Source organism: Castanea sativa, chromosome 6 (genome assembly GCF_040712315.1).
Source record: "Castanea sativa cultivar Marrone di Chiusa Pesio chromosome 6, ASM4071231v1".
Taxonomy (NCBI): domain Eukaryota; kingdom Viridiplantae; phylum Streptophyta; class Magnoliopsida; order Fagales; family Fagaceae; genus Castanea; species Castanea sativa.
The window spans coordinates 30633694-30656400 of NC_134018.1; the positions used below are offsets into that span (position 1 = coordinate 30633694).

The following is a 22707-nucleotide window of genomic DNA, read 5'->3' on the forward strand; positions in this document are numbered from 1 at the left end:
CTAAAGGCAGCAGATCATATAAGGAGGAATCTCTCAGTACCCTCCAAGTTTGCCCCAAGTTGGGAGGGGCCTTATTTCATAAGGGAAGCCAATGACAGCGGTTATTATCGTTTAGCTATAGCAGAAGGTGAAAGTCTCATGGAACCTATCAATGGCAAATGGCTTAAGTTGTACTATGCTTAACTCAACTTTCAAGTATGTACCAAGCAACTCTCTTTTGTATGATCTTAAACTACTACTACCATGTGAATAAAAATTAAGCATTGCCTTTTGCCTCAAAGATGAATTTCTTATATTTGCAAGTACTCTAATATTACTTTCCATACATGAACATACGTGCTCTAAGCTGTGAATAAAGTTACAGCCCTAACAGTTGAGCATCTTGAACCAAAATAGTCATGAACACAACGAGCATTTTCAAAATTATGCATATGATTTCCATGACTATATTTCTGCCTATATATACTATTTTTTGATAAATAAATCATTTTTCACAAAATAAATTCATGTACTTGTGCATAAACAAAGACACAGCTTGCAAAGCTGAGGAAATATTGAGATACCACATAAAATTCACATGACTGGTGCACCTTTGCACAAAACACAACCTACATAGCTAAATAAACCCAAAATACATAACATGTTTCATTGCATCATAATTCAAAGGCAACTGTCTAAAATACCAAACTACTAATGATAATAAAAGAAAAGCTAGTCAAATAAGCCATTGCCAAAGGTATCCATTGAGGAAGAGGCACCTCCAACTGACGAAGACCGTACCATTTCATCTCTCTGGCTCAGCAAAGGTGAAAGCTCAACTATTTTTGCTGCAATCTTTTTCTCAAGAGTAGTTATCTTTATTATAAGCTCGTCATCTTAAGCAATACAAGTCTCAGCAGCAACCTGAATCTTATCAAGAATAAACTGGACTCCAAACTTCATGACTAACAAGTCCTTGAGAGCATTCTTCCACTCAAGTGCTTTCTTCAAGTTTGAACTCTCAAGTTTTGTATGCTGCATATCTAGCAATATAGCAACAAGCAATTAAATTCCAGATTTCCTTAATGGAGCACCTAGCTTGCATCCAGTCAGGAAGTGTGGGTGTTTCCTTACAATTGCTGCCAGCAGTGGCTGACTTTCTATAGGAATTTCAAACCGCTGGAACATGACAGTATCACTTGAAAGGGGATAGAAGTCAGTTGCCACTTTCTCATTGTCCTTATCCTCTGCAAATTTCTCCAAGAATTCTTCAAGGCTCATTCCTTTGGTGGCAGCACTAGAAGATTCAATCCCCAGCCCTGCAAAAAGGAGTATGATTATATCCCCAGCAGTAACTAAAAAGCATTTATACAGCCAAGTGTTATTGAACAGGAACCTTGCTTTACTATTTATATGCACAACTTAAAGTTATCATACCTGGAGGTTCTTTGCTATGATGTGCATCATGAACGGTTGGAGAAGCAACGCGCCCTTGGCTGGACACACCAGCAACAACTTCCCCAGTAGTAACAGTGACCTCAATAACCTTGCCAACAACAATCTCTCCAGCAGTAACATCAGCAACAAGACTCTCGCCAGCCACCTCTGTATCTCCATCAGTTGGACCTAGAGAACAAAGGACGTCAGTAGAGGAAATGTGAGAAGAAACCGAAGCGAGGAATAGTAGTTTACCAAAGTCAGCAGCCTCCAAGTCATATCCCTCTGATTGCATCTCTTCACACTCACCAGACTGTTGCAGAAATAAAAACACATGGTTAGCACCAATAATGAAGACAAAGAAGGAAAGAAAAAAGATAGAAAGGATGTAAGAAGATAAGGGCTCTGTAAGGATACCTCTTATGGAGTCTCAAGAATTTGCACTCTGCTAGCACTAGTTTTCCTTCTATATTGCTTCAACGGTGAAGATGAACTAGCAGATGCAGCAGCTGGGACATTGGACTTAGTGGCTGGGGCTGCACCAAAGCCAGACTGGACGATAATTGGGGGCTTGGGACTGCCAGCCTTAGGCCTCTCGGTACTTGCTCTCTTTTGCCTTACTTTTTTGGGCTTGTCTTCAAAGGAAGGTGATTTGCCACAAGATCTTTTGGGTGCACCAGTGGCTGGGTCAGAATCGAGGGCTTTTACTATGACATTCTTTTCACTCCATTCTATGGGAACATCGCCCTCATGCACCACCCAGCCATTGAGGTCAGCCTGCCATTCAGCAAATCCTAAATTATGTCTAGTAGCCCATGCTGAAGCCGCTCTTGTGTTTGGAACAAGCCAAGTGTTAGAGGAAAGTTCCCTCAAAGGAAGAATTATCACTACTTCCTCAACCTCCCGGTAGCTCACATAATCCACAAAGGTGCTCATCACTCTTCTCCAACACAACTTCATATTTGGGGTGGCATACCCCTCACGGTGTCAGCTTGGAACCAAGACCCTCTCTACTTTGTTGGCCCAATACTCTATGGTTGTATCATGAACTAGTGGCTGCATAGCATCACTCAAAGGACAAATTGTGGTATTAATATCCAGAACATCTTGATCAAATCCAAATTGTCTCAAAACTCTATGCGGATTGTATTGTGTCAAGCTAAACCCAGCACCACTTGGATACGGAATGAATGAAGGGGATGTAATGAGCAAGAAGTTGGGAATTTTCTCATGATCATTCAACCCAAACTCTTGAGATCCGGGTCTAGCATTTGGAAAAGGGTTTGGGTAGCAAAACCCAACAGCAACATAAGAATAAGGCTTCCAAGCAAAGTGAGCCCCATCATCTAGCAGTGTGATTGAAGGCAGATTCCACACCTTCAATCCCATCCATTTCATTAACAAAGGAAGGCCATTTTCAAAGCCAAGAAACTGGAGCTCACCATTGGGACCAGCAGCTCCGACCACCCAAATGGTCGCCTTCACATCACCAACATCCTTGCCAACATCAACATAATCTTTAGAATGCTCCCATATGAAAGTTTGCAACAATAAAACATTAATGCTAGACTCAATAAGGTGGTATGGTGATCCTTCAAGCTCATCACTACGTAACCTGTCAAGCTTAGAATAAAGGGTACCTAAACATAAAGTACCTAAAGGCAAAGACATGCCCCTACATAATACTACAGCTAGAGGAAATGTAAAAGGCTTCATGAATTGTACCGGGTCAGAATTAAACACACACTTGCTCATCCATAAATCTAAAAATGCAGCCCTTATTGTATCAACATCCTCAGACTCTCTAAATGCAGAAATCCAAGAAGAAAATCTAGCTCTATTACCTCCCCAAGATGCATAGGTACCTCCAAAAGCCTCTAGCAGCTTTCTGGCAATTTCAGACTCTTCATCAGATAGCTCTAGCTCTAACGGACTAACGTCTCCCATGCTAGGTAGCAAACAGGTCCTTTCTACATCTTCCAGGGTGACCATGGTCTCACCCCAAGGGAAAAAGAAAGTGTAGGTATCAGTATTCTAGCGGCTCACCAGAAAGCAAAGTGCCCTCAAATCTCTGTACATGTTCCACCCACGGGATAAAACCACAGCTTCAAATATCTTGGCATCCTTCAAAATTTGACAAAGTCCTTCATCAGCAACCTCTTGCTCTACCCAATCTGACTAACCAACGGTTGCGCCACAAGGTCACAGAAACTGAATAGGAGTTGGCAGAAGCTCTTTCTGCTGGAACTGTAGGTCTAGTATGCGAGAAGCAGCTGGGACCCACGCTGTCTCATGACTGGGGGCTTCACCTCTCAAAATCTACTTCTTCAGCACCCCAGGAGGGCTAACCTCAGGAGCCCCAACTGTTGGGAACAGAGAAGATGAACAATACCATAGGTCTTGCAGCGGCAATAAGGGCTCTCCCAGCCTAACCTCTGTATCATCACCCCCGGCAACTGATTCAGCCACACCCCCAGCCGTAGCCTCACAATTTGGCATAGCCACCCCAGTATCACCAGAACCCAGCAGTTCTTCTCCTTCAACTATAACTTACAGGAGTAGAGATATTATTTTCTCAGAAACAAAAAAGGCAAAAGGACACTCACTGCCACCACAGGAAGCAAAAGAAGCTATGGGTCTTCCTCTCACTTGGCAAAAATCAACAAGGGAAGAAATTTTTTTCAATACTATGGGTCTTTCTCTCCCCTGGCCGAAATCAACAAGGGAAGAAAAAAATTTCAGTGTTATGGGTCTTTCTCTCACTTGGCCAAAATCAACAAGGGAAGAGGAATTTTTTTCAGTTCCTCTCTAAACCTTGGCCGCCGCCCTCTGTCTCTCTCACTCTTAGTTGAAGACAAAAAAAAAAAAAAAAGAGAAAAAAAAGGGGAGGAGGAGGCTCTGTTTCTCTCTCTAAGTAGCCGAAAATCTCAGTCACTCTCTCTACCTTGGTTGAAGTTGGTAATTGTTCCCTCACCCTTGGCCAAAAATAGTAAGAGGAAGAAGAAAAAGTGCTCTCTGCCTTAATCTCTCTATTTTTCGGTCCAAGCAAAATAAATGGAAGAGCAAGCAAAGCAAGCCTTTTACTGGTAAACATGAAAGTTGCAGAGTGACAAGACATGGGGAAGAGACCATCATTTAATGCAAAAAACCTAGGGAGTAACTGAAGACCCACTAAGTGCTGAACGTGGGAAAGTTGCAGAAGCCCACTATTAGTAACTGCCACCAAAATTTCAAACTTGCACGTGTGACCAAATAGAAACTGCTCACACGTGACTCGGGGGGCTAAATGTTGAGGTACAAATTTTCGGGCCCTAATTTCTTTAGCCCACTCACAAAAATACCCACACAAGCTCAAGAATTATTTTAAAGCTCACATAAATATTTCCCACACATTACTTAAATATTCTCCATGATTATTGGGCTCCCACAAATATTCCTATATATAAGCCCCACAAATTACCTTGGGCCCTCTCACAAATATTACCCATTATATGTCACATATTATCCAACTTGGGTTTTCACAAAAATACACATCACCTTGCTACCAATATTGGGCCACAAAATTATACTTCCTCCACAAAAAGCCCAAAATCATTTAACTTATGGGCAAGACCCAAAAAGCCCAACAAAACCATTTACTAAGCCCATTGCTACGCGACACCTTACTAAGCTCGTTGCTACACGGCACCTTACTAAGCCCGTTGCTACAGGGTACCTTACCAAGCCTGTTGCTACACGACACCTTTACTAAGCCCGTTACTATACGACACCTTACTAAGTCCATTGCTACATGGCACTCTTACTAAATCCGTTGCTGCATGGCACTCTTACTAAGTCCGTAGTTGCATGGCACTCTTACTAAGTCCGTTGCAACACGGCACTCTTACTAAGTCCGTTGCAACACGGCAATATTTTTACAAAAATCTCAAACTATTTTACAAAGTCCAAATACTAATTTGGCAACTATTTTACAAAACTCAAATACTAATTTGGCACTACTTTACAAAACTCAAATATTAATTTGGCACCTATTTTAACAAAGCCCAAATATTAATTTGGCAAACTATTTTACAAAGCCCAAATATTAATTTAACACTATTTTACAAAGTCCAAATACTAATTTGGCCACTATTTTACAAAACCCAAATACTAATTTGGCAAATATTTTAAGAATGCCCAAATACTAATTTGACACTTATTTTTACAAAGCCCAAATACTAATTTGGCACTATTTTACAAAGCCCAAAATATTACTTTGGCAACTATTTCTAAAAGCCCAATATCATTTTGGAATTTATTTTAACAAAGCTCAAATACTAATTTGGCACTATTTTACAAAGCCCAAAATATTATTTTGGCAACTATTTCATTAAGCCCAAATGCTATTTTGGCACATATTTACAAAACTCAAATATTATCTTAACACTTTTTTTTATATATACTAAATCCTTCACTCATGGGAAATATAAATACTCACTTCTTAAGAAATACTTCTCTTACAAAATTTATAAAAGCCCATTACAATCACCCATGACAATACTCTTCATTTTGTAGTGATAACCAAGGCCAAAGAAGCTCAATTACATAGCCCAGCTGGGCCAGCCCAGCCCATACACAAATCTCAGCAGCTAAAGTTCACGTGAGCTAATCAGCCAAAACTCAATACAATTCAAACAGCTGAAGCCCACTGCCATCAGGTTCTAACTTATCCAATTAGGTCAGAAGAGGATACGTGTCCATCAGGGGTTGAACTCGTCCTTCACAAGCTGAAATTTCATCATTTCTCATGTGACATAAAGCTAAAAGTGATTTGACAGAAAGCTGAAAGGCTTTAGCCAGTTGTCCTTTCTTTCTTCTCTAGCCCATTCAGTCAAGAAACAAGACCAGCCATGACCAGACCATTAAAGCTCCTGAAACAACTTGAAATCAGCTTATTTTAATAATAAAAAGGTGTATTCTCTAGTTCATGGACCAAGCACATGAACCCCAAATGGGGAAACTTGGAGAAATGTGGTTTGGAGGGCACCAACGGAATCCCAATAGAGTTCCCAACAAGGGCTCCAAGATTGACACCTGGCTTGGGGTGATACAATCTGCCCTAGGGAGCTCTGAATTTAGTAGCAGCATAACTAAGATCATTAGCCTAATGCATGCTCTAATCCCATTAGCCAAGGCCAATCAGCATTCAATGCTAAGTCAGAATCACAGCTGTTATTACCCAAAACAGCAACAATTTCCAAAAGTTGAGCTTACCACTCTTAGCTAAAATCCTAAGAACGATTCTCTAAGGATTTTCTGAAGATTGAAAAAGATTTAGCAGAAGTTATTTGCTAATTACCCCTTAAAACCCAACTATAAATGGAACTCTTCATTAATGCTTCAAGGGGGAACAAGAACACACTAAGAAATATACTCATAGAGAAGAACTCTCACTCAACCCCTCTGTTTAGCTTTCTCAAAAACTCCAGCAAAGTTCTAAGTCACTAAGCTCTCAGCTTCAAGCATGGAAACTGAGTTCTTCAACTCCTAGCTCAAAGACACCCCTCAAACTTTCACTTAAAAACACTCAGCTACCCCTAGCAGAAAGTTCCAGGAGCCTTGCTATACACTCTCACTCATTACCCATACTTCTCACAAATGACTCTCTCTACTCACTACATATACTATATCCATGAGCATGTCTTGGCACCATAATGATCTTGCTGCGCTAGCTGGGATCTCTCTCTCTCTCCCTTCCTTCATCTCACACTAAGCTTTCCTCATTATTCGTTATTATGGAACCCATAATATTTACTTATTCATTTACTATTAATGGTTATGATGTAACTGTTACTATATAATTTTTTCCTCATATTGTTGTATTAGAAGACTCTTCACTAGAGCTAATGGATGATGAGTCTGAAAATATAGATCTTGTCCTTAATCTGTGAAGTACTTAACAACTGGAAGTTTATTTCGTTTTACTTTACTACTGGGTTACTTTTTTTGCAGAAACACTTTACCACTGGATTATTTTCTATAGAAGCACTTTACAGCTGGGTTACTTTTCTGCAGAAACACTTTACCGCTGGGTTATTTTTCTACAGAAACATTTTACTGCTGGGCTATTTCTTACAGTATGCCTTTTAACCACACTAACGTGTCTACTGGAGGGATTTTTTATGGGTCATTCTTGTAATTCTCAATCTAGGCCTAAGACATAAAAATACAATGAATTATTTGGATCTTCGCCGATAGCTTTTGGGTCGTGCATCGAGCCCATCGTCGAGTTTCGGTTTAGGCCCCCGACCCAATATAAATCTCATTTGTCAAAAAGGAAACTTTTTCGCCCCCGACATACTCAAACCACTAAAAAGTATTAATTTACCTAAGGTATGTGGTCCGAGGAACCAGACATGACCGATGTTCTATTTAACACTAAGACAAATAGAAAGCATTAATTTACCCAATGTATGTTGATGAAGCAAAGGTTCGCCAGTTATAGTAAGATCGTCCAGATGGGACCGGGTGCTCGCTTGCGTCACCGTGGAAGTAAGAGCTCCCTAAAATGGTCACTAGTGTGGTGCTTGCCACGACGCCTCCGATGCCAAAGTCAGCACAAGGGAGCTTATAATAACAGTTCACAATATTTTAGTATATCTTATTTTTGTATCCGTACCTGGTGTTGGTGATGTGTGGGCTTTATATATGTTGTTCCGAATCCTAGCCGTTGTGGTTGATATTGTGATGTTAATGCCTTCTTTGATAACGCTTCCTGCTCAATAATGAGGTTTAATATGCCCTCAACGGTCTGTCTAGCTGGTTTTGTAACTGTCCGGGACATTATTGGCGGCATTGAATGACCCTGATATCTTCGTCGGTGACGTGGACACTTGTTTAGGTTCGTCTCTGAGAACGGTCTCGTCTGTCTTATTGACCTCGTCTATGGTTGATTTCGTCAGTCCTATCATATGTGGTCTGAGAAACCAAGCATGACTGAGGTTTTGTTTAATACTTAAACAACTAAAAAGGATTTTGGGCAATAATAATCAACATAAAAGATGGCAAGATTGCCTTTCATTAATAAAAGTACCTTCAAAGGTTATTTACATTTCACGGACGTGGCACAACATTTTCATCTAAATCTTCCAAAAAATAAGCTTCTATTCTGGCTATCGAAGTGATGCGGTATGACCCGTCCTAGTTAGGTCATAGTTTTCCCCAGAATTGGTTCTTTTCAGTTCCTACCACCTTTTTCAACACCAAATCCCCTGGTGCTAAGGGTCTGACCTTCACCCCCATATCATACACTTGCTTAAGCTTTTGCTAATAATGAGCTGATTGGACTATGACCACTTCTCTCTATTCATCAATTAAATCTAGACTCTTCTGCAGTAATTGATCATTACTGTTGGGAGTGAATAGGCTTGTCCTTAATGTCGAAAATCTTGTCTCCAAAAGGATCACGACCTCGAAGCCATAGGTCATGGAAAACGGTGTTTCCCTAGTTGAGCGACAAGGAGTAGTTTGATATGTCCAAAGAATGTGTAGAAGCTTTTCGACCCATCTACCCTTAGCCTCATCCAGCCTCTTCTTCAGTCCATTAACTACAACCTTATCAATGGCTTCAACCTGGCCATTCCCTTGCAGATAAGCAGGGGTTGAGTACCTATTCCTAATGCCAAACTCAACGCAATACCTCCTAAAGGTCTTACTGTCAAACTAGAGCCCATTATCCTAGATAAGAGATGAGGGATTTCAAATCGGGTAACAATATTTTTCCAGACAAACTCCTTTGCAACAACATCCCTGATATTAGACAACGGCTCAGCCTTGACCCACTTAGTGAAGTAATCAGTTCCAACAAGAAGCCATCTTTGGTTTCCCATGACTCTAGGAAATGGCCCTACAATATCTAAGCCTCATTGTGCAAATGGCCACGGACTTGAAAGAGAATTTAGCATGCCCCCCGGTTGATGGATGCTTGGGGCAAACCTTTGGCAATAATCACACTTTCTAACATAATCCTATCCCTTTTTTTGCATACTTGGCCACCAGTAACATGAGTAAGAGCCCTATGCAACAACGATCTTCCTCCTGTATGACTTTCACAGATTCCTTTGTGCAGTTCCTCTAGAAGTGGCTCCACCACCTCGGGATGAACATAGAGTAAATATGGCCTTGAGAAAGAGCACTTATACAATTTTTGTTCCTTGGACAACAAAAATTGAGGAGCCTTTCTTCGTATTTTTTCCACCTCTCCCCTCTCAGGAGGTAGCATTCCCTCTTTTAGGAATGCAACTAAGGGATCCATCCAACTAGGACCAACCTGTATTTGGTGTACACCAACCCTTACCAAATCCACCTCGGCTGGTGCTAACAGATCCTCTACGAGGATGACTTAAGGAAGGCCTTGACCCAAAGAGGCTGCTAAAGTCGCTAGGGACCTACTGTATAGAGAAAAACTCAAAGCCAAATTGCTGTTATTGAGCTTTATCTAAATATCCTTGCATTATATAATCCCTGGCTTCCAACTCGCCCTTGACTTATCCGAAGACTAACCTTGAGTCTGAGAAAATCTCAACTACCTTTCCACCTAGTTTCCTCACCATAGTTGTCCCAATTAACAAGGCTTCATACTCGGCCTCATTATTAGTAGCTGAAAAACCCAACCATTATTGGATATTCATAATGGTTGGGTTAGCCGCCCCATCAACATAAGCTTCCAAGTCTGTCCATAGATAGAAATTGTTGAAACTTGTTCTCCCCCAAACTCCTCCTCCTTGGTTCCAACCATTATTGGATTTAGTAAATTCTGCAACCAAGTCCGCAAGAACTTGCCCTTTAATAGAGGTACGAGGCATGTACTTTATATCAAATGCTCCCAAAATCGTCCCCCACTTGGCGACCCTTCTTGTAACACCCCCAACCTAATTGCATAATTAAAGTTATGAGTTTATATGTTTGTTATTACCTTAATTATTTTAAGTGCATTAAAACTTTGCTATTGTGATATTATAGAAGACATATGCCCTTTTAATGTTGTAGAAAAGAAATTTTATAAAGACAATGATATATATATATATATATATATATATATATATATATATATATATATATATATATATATATATATATATATATACATACATGCATATATGCAAAGTTATATTGTCATTGGGCCTTTCTTGAAATATAAGTTTATATGGGGTGAAAAGTATAAATGCCAAAAAGTGGAAAAATGTGGGTCTTGATCTTTTTCTCCTTTGCTATACACGTACACCCCTTCAAAGTCAATTTCCTCATCTTTTCTTGTGCTGTACCAGAAGCTTCTTGCTTCATTTCTTTTGCTCTTTCTTTTCTTCTCCTCTGCTCTTACACGGCTAGACCTCTCTCTCTCCCTCTCTCACCAAAACAATAAATCTCACTCTAAAGAAGGAATTAAGAGCCTAAAAATAAAGTTTCAGCTTCAAATTTGTGGGTAAGTAATTAAAACCTTATTTGATTTTAGAGTATTTTGATAGTTTAATTGTTTTCCCTTCTTTGTTCTCAAATCTGATTTTAGGGGCTGAACTTGTGATTCTGTTTTTTTAAGTTGAAATTTTGATGGTTTTATGGTCTATTGGATGCTTAATAAGTTATTTTAATGTTTATTGTATTGGTATAAAAATACCCCAATGAATTGAAGACCATTTGCATTTAGATGATGAATTTTGTATCAACATGCACTGAAGTTGTCACTGTGACAGATTTGATGTTCACCACAAGAAAATTCTGTATTAAATCATTTGCTGTGAATTAGGATTCTAGGAGTAGTTTTTATGAATCCTAAGACACATATGGTTGTTATGGAAGTGGTCTCATTTCATTTGGATTAATACAAAAATAATGGTTTAATTTCTAAGTTGCATAAATTTCTGTCAGGACAGATTTGAGCACGTTGCCTTGTACGATTTTTAATAAATTATGGTTTTATGATTTGACTTTTAAATTTACACGGTATATATTAGACATACAGGGGAGTATCTCTGTAAAATTTCATGATGATTGGATGTGTTTGGACAGCCTATTCGTATTTTACAAATGGGAAATTTGTTGCTGGAATGAGCAGTAAACAGTGTAGGATAACTCTGACTTTGTGGATTTAATTTTGAAGTTAGGGTAAATTTTTTGAGCTATAATTTAATGTGCTTATCTTTTGTTATGTTTAGATCATAGAAGAATTTTTATGCCTTGGTTTCTCTATGTTTTGGTATGTAACGTGTTTGATGATTGTACCTTGTTTTGGGGAACTCTATGTGAAGGGAATTAAGATTTTACTAAGTTGAGAGTTAGGTTGTGTTTGAGGTATAAGTTTATATTTTTAGGAAGAGTTTTTAGTAATAAGTTTTGGTCTTTAATTTAGGTGACGAGAACGAGAACACGGAAACTTGAGCTCCTCTAGTACAAATCTCTCGCGTCTTCTGTTTTCAGGTAAGAGATTTGTGACATGTGCATTTGATAAGTATAAGGACTATTTAGAAAACTATAATGCATTAAAACCTTTTAATTAGAGATATTACATATAAGCATGAATTAAGTAAAGATTTATGTTCGTGACTTATTGAATCCTATATATATGATCATTTTAGCATATTGATACTACTACTCATATCATGAACGTAATATTTAAAGAAAGAATTGGATATGCTACTGTTATGAAATAATTATGTAAAAGTATAGTATCTGAAAAATATAGTTTTTAGTTATTCCATTGTCATGATCTGAACTCAGCCAGTAGGGGTTATAGTACTGGTATTTCCATGGAGATTCTGTTTGGCCATTAAAAATGGAACTGGCTCTGCTGTACCCGTCCTTGTTGGTAACTGCCAACTTGTGGAGGATGTCAACCTACCCCCATGGTTGAAAGTATGTATTATGATATGATTCCGGAATTACCTAGCATTGTGGAGAATGTTGGATGCTTGGCACTAAGTGCTGGAAGCCTCTCAAAGTTGTGACAGACTTATAATTGGACTAACTAATATGTATTATAAAAGAGCTATTAAGCTATTTGGAAGTTATAAGAAAAGTGTGATGATAAGAAAAGTATGTTGAATTAAGTTTAAGTTCCTTATCATGTTCTTTTATTATTATATGAAAGGAAAATGAAGTATTTTCATTTGAAAGTTCATGAGTTAATTTAAGAACAATATGAATAGTATGAAGGCTATTTTATCAAAGTTGGCATGTCCATAAAATATTTGATTTACACTCATTCTTATCAAAGGCCCATGGAGCTTAAAAACCTTACTGGGCTTCGTAGCTCACCCTATTATATTTCAGTGCACAGGTTCTTCCTGGAAGCAGCGAGAGTATTAGAGGTGGCAAGATTCTGTGATTCTCTTTTGTTTAGATTGTATAGTCTTTTTTTGTTGTATAATAGTTTAGCTCTTTTGTTGTATAAAAGGAATCAAGATGTACTTGATCCTTTGAGCACAAATGTAATTCTAAACTTTAGTTTGGTTTGAACCCCAGTTGTATGTCTTTGGAGTTGGGTTTGTAAATAAGAGTTTTTGCTAAATGTTTAGCTATGTAATATTTGCATGAATACCTGAAGTTTCAGCCAAGTGGCAATCTTGCAAAGTTCAAATGAAATGAATTTTCAAGCTTTTCACATTTTTGTATATTATGGCTTTTATGCAAGAAAATAAGCAGGTATACAGGAAACAATTCTTGATAAGCACCTTCAGTCTAGGTTGGTTCGTGTTAGTATTGAGGTAAACTTGATATTAACATGCTAGTCATGCTCTAAATTCTGAAGTACAGGTTTGGGTCGTGACACTTCTTGTATAATCAGATTTTCGAAGTAATGATTGCAAAGGGAGTTAAGTCAGGACTACAACGGTATGCGCTTGGAAATAGTGATGGAGCTTCCTTGTAGCATGCACTATGGCCAAAATGGCTTTCTCCAATGGTAGATAACAGACTTCTGCCTCCTGTAATGACTTACTCACATAATAGATTGGTTTCTATACCTCATTCTCCATCCTTACCAAAACCAAACTCACTGCATGAGACGCCACTGCAATGTAGGCAAAAAGACTTCTTTCTTCTCGGGTCTAGATAGAATAGGTGGTCGAGACAAGTATTCCTTCAATTGCTGATAAGCAAGAGTGCATTCTTCAGTCCATTCAAACCCCTTTCACTTATGTGGGAGCTAGAAGAATGGTCTACATCTGTCTGCTGACCGGGAGATAAACCTATTCAGGGCTGCAGTCATCCCAGTCAACTTCCGTACTTCTTTGGGATTCCGAGGAGGTCGTAAGTTGCTTATCGCCTTAATCTAACCAGGATTAACCTCAATTCCATGGTGTGTGATCATATACCAAAAGAACACTTCGAAGCATTGAGATGCAACTTATGTCTCCTCAATATCTCAAATACATCTACGAGATCACTCAAATGCTCGGCTACCACCTTGCTCTTCACAACCATATCATCGATGTAAACTTCAATATTCTTTTCAATTTGAGATTCAAACATTCTAGTCATCATCCTTTGGTAGGTTGACCCAACATTTTTTAATCCAAAAGGCATCACTCTATAGTGATAATTCCCAATAGGGGACATCAAAAGTAGTCTTCTCCAAGTCTGCTAAAGCTAATGGTATCTAATGGTATCCCTGAAAGGCATCCAAAAAGCTCATCCAAGGGTGGCCAACCATAGCATCCACATATTGGTCTATCCGAGGGATCGAAAAAGGATCCTTAGGGCAAGCTTTATTCAAATCCGTGAAATCCATACACACTCTCCACTTTCCAAACTTCTTCTTCACCACAATCGTATTGGCCAACCACTCTGGATAGAAAACCTCCTTAATTGCCCCCGTGCATTTGAGTTTTAGTACTTCTTCCTTAACAGTTTCAGCATGCTTCTTACAAGAGCGTCGAGGTGGTTGTTTCTTAAAAAATGACTGTTGGGTTGACATTCAGTTGATGACAAATGAAATTTGGATCTACCCCAGGAGCTTCATAGGCACTCCAAGCAAAAACATCAATATTCTTTCTAAGAAAAACCAACAGATCCACCTTCTCCCGAGGAGTCAATTGAACTTCGACTTGGAAATACTTTTCTGAATCAGTGTCAATAATAACTTTTTCTAACTCTTCACAAGTGAACCCTCCATCCACGACGTCCGAGGATTCTACTACATCGGCTAATTGCTACGAAGCCCTCCTTGGGGTGATTGAGGATGCATCCACAGATTGGTGTTTGATAGCAGCGACTAGGCATTGCCTCGTCGTGGCCTAGCTTCCAATCAACTCTTCGACATGGTCCTTAGAAGGACACTTCACTTTCAAATGAAAAGTCGAAGAAATAGCCCCCATGGCATGAAGCCATGGTCTTGCTAAAATAGCAGTATAAGGTGAATACGCATCCATCACAATAAAGTTTACTTCTACCATTTCTGATCCTGCTTGGACAGGAAACCTAATCAGGCCCTTTAGGATAACAGTCTTCCCATTAAACCCTACCAAAGGAGAATCGTAGCTAACTAAATCCTTAGATTTCAGTTTAAGTCCATTGTACAAATCGGGATACATAATCTCTGCACCACTGCCCTGATCCACCAAAACCATCTTTACATCATAACCTTTTATCCGAAGGGTAACCACTAAGGCATCGTCATGTGGTTGATAGGTGCCAACCTTATCTTCGTTACAAAAACTCAAAGCTGGTCGGACTTGCATTCTCCCTCGCTTAGATTCAGGGACCAAATCCTCGATGTATGGTCTTGATATGGCTATGACCTCAGATGGACATGCTCCAATTCGACCTGGGGCTGCAAGAATAACATTGATTGTTCCTAGGGATGGCCTCGAAGGGTTCTCCCTTTGAGGTGTCGACCCAATCTGACTCCCCTATCTAAAGGATTGATGCAGAAACTGCCTCAGCTTCCCAATCTTCACCAACTGCTCCAGATAGTTGCATAAAGTTCTACAATCTTCAGAATGTGTCCACAGTCTTAATGATATTGGCAATATAGGCCTTGATTATACTTTGTAGGGTCTTCTCCCATTTTATTTGGCCACTTGAAATATGGTTCAGTTTTTATCTTCTCCAAAATTTGATGTATAGGCTCCCTAAATATTGTATTAACTACCTGGGTAGTAGAGTGCCCAGTATGCCTAACAAAATCTCTCCTGTGTCAGCTGTCATTATACCTCTCCACCCTAAAGTCTCTTTGGGTAAGGAGGGTCACCTTCGTTTTCACCTTCCCTTGTTGCTGATCCTCCTCACCTGTTTATACTCGTCAATTTGGTCCATCTACTGACGCATGCTTCGCACGGGTTTCATGGTCAAGGATTTTCTCAGATCATGCTTGGTGGGAAGGCCAACCTTAAATGTCCTTATAGCCACATCCTCAAAATCTCCATCTATCTCGTTAAACATTTCCCAGTATTTGTCCGAGTAAGTCTTTAAGGTCTCACTCTCTCTCAACGCCATTGATAGCAAGGAGTCTAGGGGACGAGGAACCCTGCTACAAGTAACAAACCAAGCCTCGAAAGCCCTAGTGAGTTCTTGAAATGAGCTAATTGATCATTCCTCTAACCCATCAAACCATCTCATCGCAACAGGTACCAAGCTAGAAGAAAAAACTTTGCACATTAAGGCCTCATTCCTCGAATGAACAACCATTTTCTGATTGAAATGACTGACATGCACCACCAGGTCTATCCTCCCATTGTAAATGGTAAACGTGGGCTGCATAAACTGATGAGGAAGCTTGGCCTTGTCAATCGTTTGCATAAACAATGATTTTGAAATCTAACGCAAAGCCCTACTCATTACGTCATTCCCCAAGCTCCTATGGATCAGACGTTTACTCATTCGCCTATGATACCTATAGGAAAAGGATTCACTAGGAGGGGTTTTTGATCTTAGCCTGTAACTGCCATCATTTTTCCCAGATTCAAATTCAGAGCTTGAAGGAGATGCCATTCTTTGTTTATGACGTAGTTTTTTTTTTTATAGATGATCTATCTCCAACTGAAGATTCCTAGTTTCTTCTCCATGCGAGAGATGGCTCCCAATTCTAGAGTGACTCCTACCAGTACAAGTTGTATGCACACTAACTTCATGATCTCTCCTTCTTTCAAGGTTAAGAAAGTGATCTTGACATTGTGATTCCACAGATTCTTTTCGGTTTGGACCAGACCCCACCATGGTTGATTTAAATTGTAAGTAGTTCTCTATTTCCCACAGACGGCGTCAATTGTAAGAGCTAGAATTTGACCTCCTGTTCACTAATAGTGGAAAAGGGCCCAACAAGCCCAACACAATATATTTGTAAGAGAATGAGTTAGATAAAAGCGTAGCTCAGTAAATCAAGTATGAACCTTAACTGTTCAGATTCAAGCTAGGAAGATAAACACAATATTTAAAGTAAGCTTTCCTCAGTCGTGTCCAAGGAAGAAGTGTTCTTATATTTGCTCAAGTTGTTTCAATACAAGATGTTCCTTTTCTCTTTATCTCTTTTTCTTCCCTCTCTAATGACATGCCCCTTTTCTCACGAGGGCCTTTTCCTTTTATAGTTCTGCTCTCTTCAATCCCAACCTTCCCACTTGTTGATTATATAGGTGATCTTTTGGATGCTTGTCATATCAGAGACCTCTTGGAAGCTTTGTGAGTAGCTGTGAACTGAGATATCCTTACTCAGGGGTCATTTCCACATAAATGCGGCTAGTTGGTTACGTACAGAACATTTAATGTGGTGGTAGCAACTTTCTTCTCAGATATTTCTTTGGTTACTGTTGACTCCTTTCCCTGAAGCTTATCTTCAGAAGTACGACTGCTCCTTGCACAATATCCTCTAAGCATCCGGGTTCCAACTTTCCATAATACCTTCCCGAGGAAGCCCAGCTCCTTGGGAGACACCACCAGCTCGCTATCATTTTTCCTTCTCCTCAGCCTATTGACCTCGATACTTGTTAAACCTCTTGACCATCCTCGGGTTCCTATAGGCCCTCGGGTATGGCCCACGACCCAATACTCCTGTTCAGCTCATTTTACCCTTATAATTACCTTTCAGAAAACTCTAATGATAGATCTCAATTATAAGTTTCTAAATGGAACTACTTTATAGCTTACATAAAACATATTACGTAGTACTCTATTTAAAATTGATGAAGCTTCACTGTTCCCTGGGATTGACTTTGGGCCTTTCCTACGCAGCTTAGGTGGAGGGCGAAGAAGGCCCCCTTCAGTGGGGGCCCGAGTCGTCAGTGAGATTACGATAAATTGAGGAAACAATAACTGGTCGAATTTTCCATCTCCAAGGAAAACCACTTTGATCCCTTATTAGAAAAATTCCCAATTCCCCTTTAACCCTCCACTTCAATTGGTATTTTTCAACGAAAAGCAAAGATGAGATAACCAATCCAGTCTTTCACTAAGATTTCAAATAATTGTCCCGAATTCAAGTTGATTATGTTTCACGTTGTTTATGGTACATAAAATATTCGGCCAGACTTGCTCCTATATAAGGAGCGAGGTATTGAAATGTAACCGGAGAATCCGCCATGGTTCCTTACTTCGACAGGTTACAAATATCTAAATTTGATATTTTTAGATACTTTTTCAGACCTATTGCCGATACTAAGTAGCATATAAGTTATCGTGCTTGCATATCCACTATTTGAGTCTCCAACAATTATTCCAATAATTACATATCCGAGTTGACCTATGGACGAGCACGCAAGCATTTAATTGTTATATCCATTAATTTTACAAACTTAGAGCTTGTGATCATTTGCCGAATTTACTAGTAAAAAAAGTAGCAAGAGATTCTCCTGCCAAAAAGGCAGTCAAAGCGGATAGAATGCTTGAATGTGCAAAAATCAGATCACCCAAATCGTTTTTGCAAAATAATGGCCTAGACAACCTTGTTTCGTCAAATACCCACATCAAATTGAGTTTATGTCAGCCCGGTTGAGGTGGTTTCCAGCTAAAGGAGATGCGATCTCCAATAAAATTCCAGGCTCGGAGGTGTTCTCTGAAACTATTGTTAATTTAGTTGGCTATCCTTCGGATCTAAATAAATATTTTCAAAGATTCTTCTTGTTTCAATGCTACTAGATTCTATCACATAATAAGGCAGTAAAGATGGTGAATTTGTTACCGTAGACATCCTATTATGTTCCGACCTATGTTAGAAGTCTTAGCTCCAAAGAAAAGCTTTAATGGATACCAAAATTATCAATGTTGTGCATTAAGAGCATTAGCATTAATATGTACAAAATTTTCTGTCTATTTTAGCATAAAAACTTTTTTTTTTTTTTTACACAGATACTTTCTAAAAACATCTACATCAATTTATCTATTTTAAAAATTTATTTTAATATAATATTAAATTTTTCATTATTTTTTATTAATTCTTTCATCCTTCTCTCTCCCCTTCTCTTCCAAGTCATAGACTCTCACAATTTCCACTATTCATTGCCATAGCTATTACCGCCGCTACAACCACCACAAGACATACAAATACAACAACTACCACTATAACTAACACAATACTTCTTTTTTTTTTTTTTGATAAACTGTATTTTCATTCAAACAAACTAAATGGGAAAACAAGAGGTGGCATCTCCCTTACAAACTTACTCTAAGATGGGGGGGAGATATTGCCATTAGAAAAACAAAAAGGGTACCACTACAACCAACACAATACATATAATACCAGACTTGTTGAAGAAAAACCTAAACCATAACAACAACACAAACAACAAATACAAGGTAATCTCAAACCAAATCCACCATACCCATTCAAATTTCTGATTCACAAAATCCAAAAACATTTGAAATCAAGATTCAAATTTCAAAATCAAAACCAAGCACATGCAAGTAGCAATAGATCTTAACAACTAAATCTAAAACCTCAAACCCTCATTATAAACAAAGAGAATCCAAATCCCAAACCCAAGAGAAAATAGAAGAAGAGAGGCAGTAAACAATTGCCATAAACACCGCCATCACTAGTGGTTAGGATCATTAGGGTTTAGTTGTGGCTAAGCTTAGTGCAAAACAAATAAAGAGAACAATATTGAACAAAGGTGGGTGAGATCGGAGAGGTCTTTGCGGTGAGGAATGAAGGAAAATGATGTTGGCAGAGGTGAGCGACGGTGAGATCTTCAAGGTCCGACCATGGAAGTTTTGAGAGACGGAGATAGAGAGAAAGAGTGAGAGAGGGTTTTTGTTCTAAGATGAGAGAAAGACAAAGAATGAGAGAGAGGGGTTCCAACAAGAAGAGAGAGAAAAAAAATTATTAAAATATTAAATACAAAGCAATAGTAAGCATTCACATCAGTGGATGCAAAGTCTTCCAAAATACAAAAATCTCTTCATTTTACACATTTTGACCCAAAAAAAAACCCACATCAGTGGGTGTAAAACGATGCATAAATACACAATTGCTACAGTAACCGTGCGTAACACAATTGCTACAATAACCGTGCATATATGCACGGTTACTATAGCACTTGCATTTAATATTTTAATAATTTTCTCTCTCTCCTTGTCTTTGTTGCTCTCACTCTCACCTCACTCTCCCTTTTCCTCATTTGATCAAATCATGCCTCCACTGCTGCCGATCATCAAACCAATGAAGCACCCCCACTACCTCCTCTTCTAAATTGCTAAAAAACTCTCGATTCTCAGCAACATCCTGCGCCTACAACGCTTGAATTGCCATCGCCCTCATCCCCTGCACTGCCTTCCTCCTCGACCTTGGCAGAATTGCTGTGCTCGCCACCTTAACCGTCGGCCTCATGGTCTCCTACATCCTTGATTCCCTTAACTTCAAACCTGCCGCCTTCTTTGATGGTTTTGATGATTTTTGGGGTTTTGATGGTTTTTATTCTTTGTTTGATCAGTGGGTGAAGGGAGAGCTTGATGATGGTGCTTAATGATTTGGGTTTTGATTAGTGGTTGATGATGGTGCACGGCCTGCAGTGGCTATGCTTGATGATGGTGGATTGATCGTTGATGGTGGCTTGGGTTGTGTGTGAGAGGATTTCAAGAGAAGAGAGAAGTGTGAAGGGTGAAGGAAATAATAAAAAATTGTAAAAGAATGAGTATTTTATTGAATAAATGTGTAGAATAGACAAACTGATGTGAGTGTTTTGTAAAAATAAGTGTGTAAAATAGAAAAAGTAGGTTCTTTTTGCAAAATTTACAAAATTTTTGCATCAACTGATACAGTTGCTCTAATCGTGTATATATACATGGCTACTATAGCAATTGTGTATATTTACCCAACAATAACCAGATTAATATGGGTTGGTTTAAGGGGATATTGTGTAAAATTGACATCTTTTTTTATTATGCACCCACTGATGTGGGTGCTCTAAGTCCAACAAATCATTCTTTAAGATCCAAACACATTTGATAGTTTATTTTGTAACTTCTAGACCAAAGTGGCATACATTACTTTCAGACCGACGTATACAAATTGAACTCAGTGTGCCACTTAGAGACAGAGCCCTAAATTCATTCATTCATTATTGGATTATTACTTGAAAAATGTTTAATTGTTATGTCCATTAATTTTATAATGACTTATTTTGACTGAAACAATTTTTATTTTTATTTTTGTGGTGTTTATTTCAACCAAAAAACTTTCAAATTTATTTTAATGTTTGATACAATTTTTTTTCATGAATAAATTTGGAATTCATTTATGTCTTGATCTTTTAATAAATAAAAATTACTATAAAGCAGAGACCATAAATTTCTAGTCCTTATATTGTAAAAATAAATAAAATTTCATTCGTAAAAGACCCCAATGCAATACTAGTAGTCATTAATTACCCCAAAACCTGATTATAAGGTTGAAATATATCGATTCTAATTTCTAAAAGGAATATATATATATATATATATATATATATATATATATATAAAATTCAAAATAAATGATAATTGAAAGTAAGGCGGTAGAACCAGCCAAGCAGTTGTATATCAAAATAATTCAAAGTATTGAAAACAGAAGTGTTTATTGAATGTACTTCAAAACACTTACAGTAGTAGTAGCAACAAGATTACAGTGATCAACAGGGATCAGTGAGATAAACAGTACAAGGCTTGAAAGCTAGTCCTGGTTCTAGTTACAAGCTTTGTGTATCAGTGAGATATCTTGATATAAGGAAGTCCTAGAGAGAGTTCTAAGGGAAATCCAAGAAAAGATTCTGAGTTTAACAGGTTTAATTCATTTCATAGTTTTTTACACATTGGTTTGGTTCAAGTTGCTGTTAAACCTTTAACAAGAAAAGGAATTGATACTTTTGTTCTTATGTGTTTACGTGATGCTAGATTTAAGAAATTTAATGATAGCATTCTTGGCATGATTACTACTTCTTTGTATGATGGTCCTGTTTACTTTGATTGTTATCCCGATCTTGCTCTTGCTTTAGATGATCCTAATATTATTAAAGCTTTAACTTTGAATATATTAACATCTGGTTATGATATGGATGATGGTAGTAGACCTTTTACTCTTATTTACCAAATTTTTTATAGATTGCTTGATTCCCAGCTAACTCCTCGGTCTAGAGGACGTGATCCTGCTGGAAAAACTATGTTGAGTCAATGTTCCACCTCTGATGCTAAGACCCAAGTCCCTAAAATGATTCAATGGCAAGATATTACTCTTCCCAGAGAATGGACTCTAGAACAAGTTGCACCTCCTGTTAAACCTGTTTTTGATGAACTTGATCTTATTAAAATTGCACAATATACTGATGGAACTGTTAAAATATTTTTTGATAATACCAAATGTTTTCCTACTAACAAACCTTTAAGAATCAATGAAGGAAGAAAGTCCTTTGTTGGATCTGAAAGTTTTGTTAAAAGAAATTTTGATGTTGATGAATTTTTTAAAAGGAATTTTGAACCATGTGATTTGAAGCTAAAAGGAGTTGCTAGCAACAATTCCCAAGTTAGCAATACTTATTATTCAACAAAACCTGAATTTCCTTCAAAAAATGGTCAAGAAGAAGAAGAAGAAGAAGATGCTAAATCTGATGCTCCTTCTGGATCTGATTTTCCACCTGTTGAAAACCTTGATTTTGAAAATCAATTACGTGTGATTAATCTGATGGATATAGCTTTTGAAATACCTGCTTTTCAAATTGATATGGTTACTTTAAGTAATGAATTCTTTTTTAAAGCAAATCGTGATAAAAGAAAATATTACCAAAGTACTTTTACTCAGTCTGAAAAAGACAGAATCAAAAGGAAATGAAGAGAAAAAATGAATTTGTTAAAACAACA

General features: G+C 38.2%; 1 protein-coding gene and 1 long non-coding RNA gene across 2 annotated transcripts; one reads left to right on the top strand and one right to left on the bottom strand.

Moving 5' to 3' along the window:
* Window positions 1–2403: 2403 nt before the first annotated feature.
* Window positions 2404–3408, bottom strand: LOC142639778 (uncharacterized). Its single transcript, XM_075813914.1, has one exon. The coding sequence runs from the start codon at window positions 3406–3408 to the stop codon at window positions 2404–2406; it is 1005 nt and encodes a 334-aa protein (XP_075670029.1).
* Window positions 3409–10682: 7274 nt separating this feature from the next.
* LOC142640820 (uncharacterized) lies at window positions 10683–13052 on the top strand. Its single transcript, XR_012845262.1, has 3 exons — window positions 10683–10876; window positions 11801–11868; window positions 12721–13052. It is a non-coding gene; the product is annotated as an uncharacterized LOC142640820 (long non-coding RNA).
* Window positions 13053–22707: the final 9655 nt, after the last annotated feature.

Coding starts and splice junctions, on each gene's coding strand:
- LOC142639778 (XM_075813914.1), bottom strand. CDS start 3,408: ATGGTCACCCTGGAAGATGTAGAAAGGACCTGTTTGCTACCTAGCATG.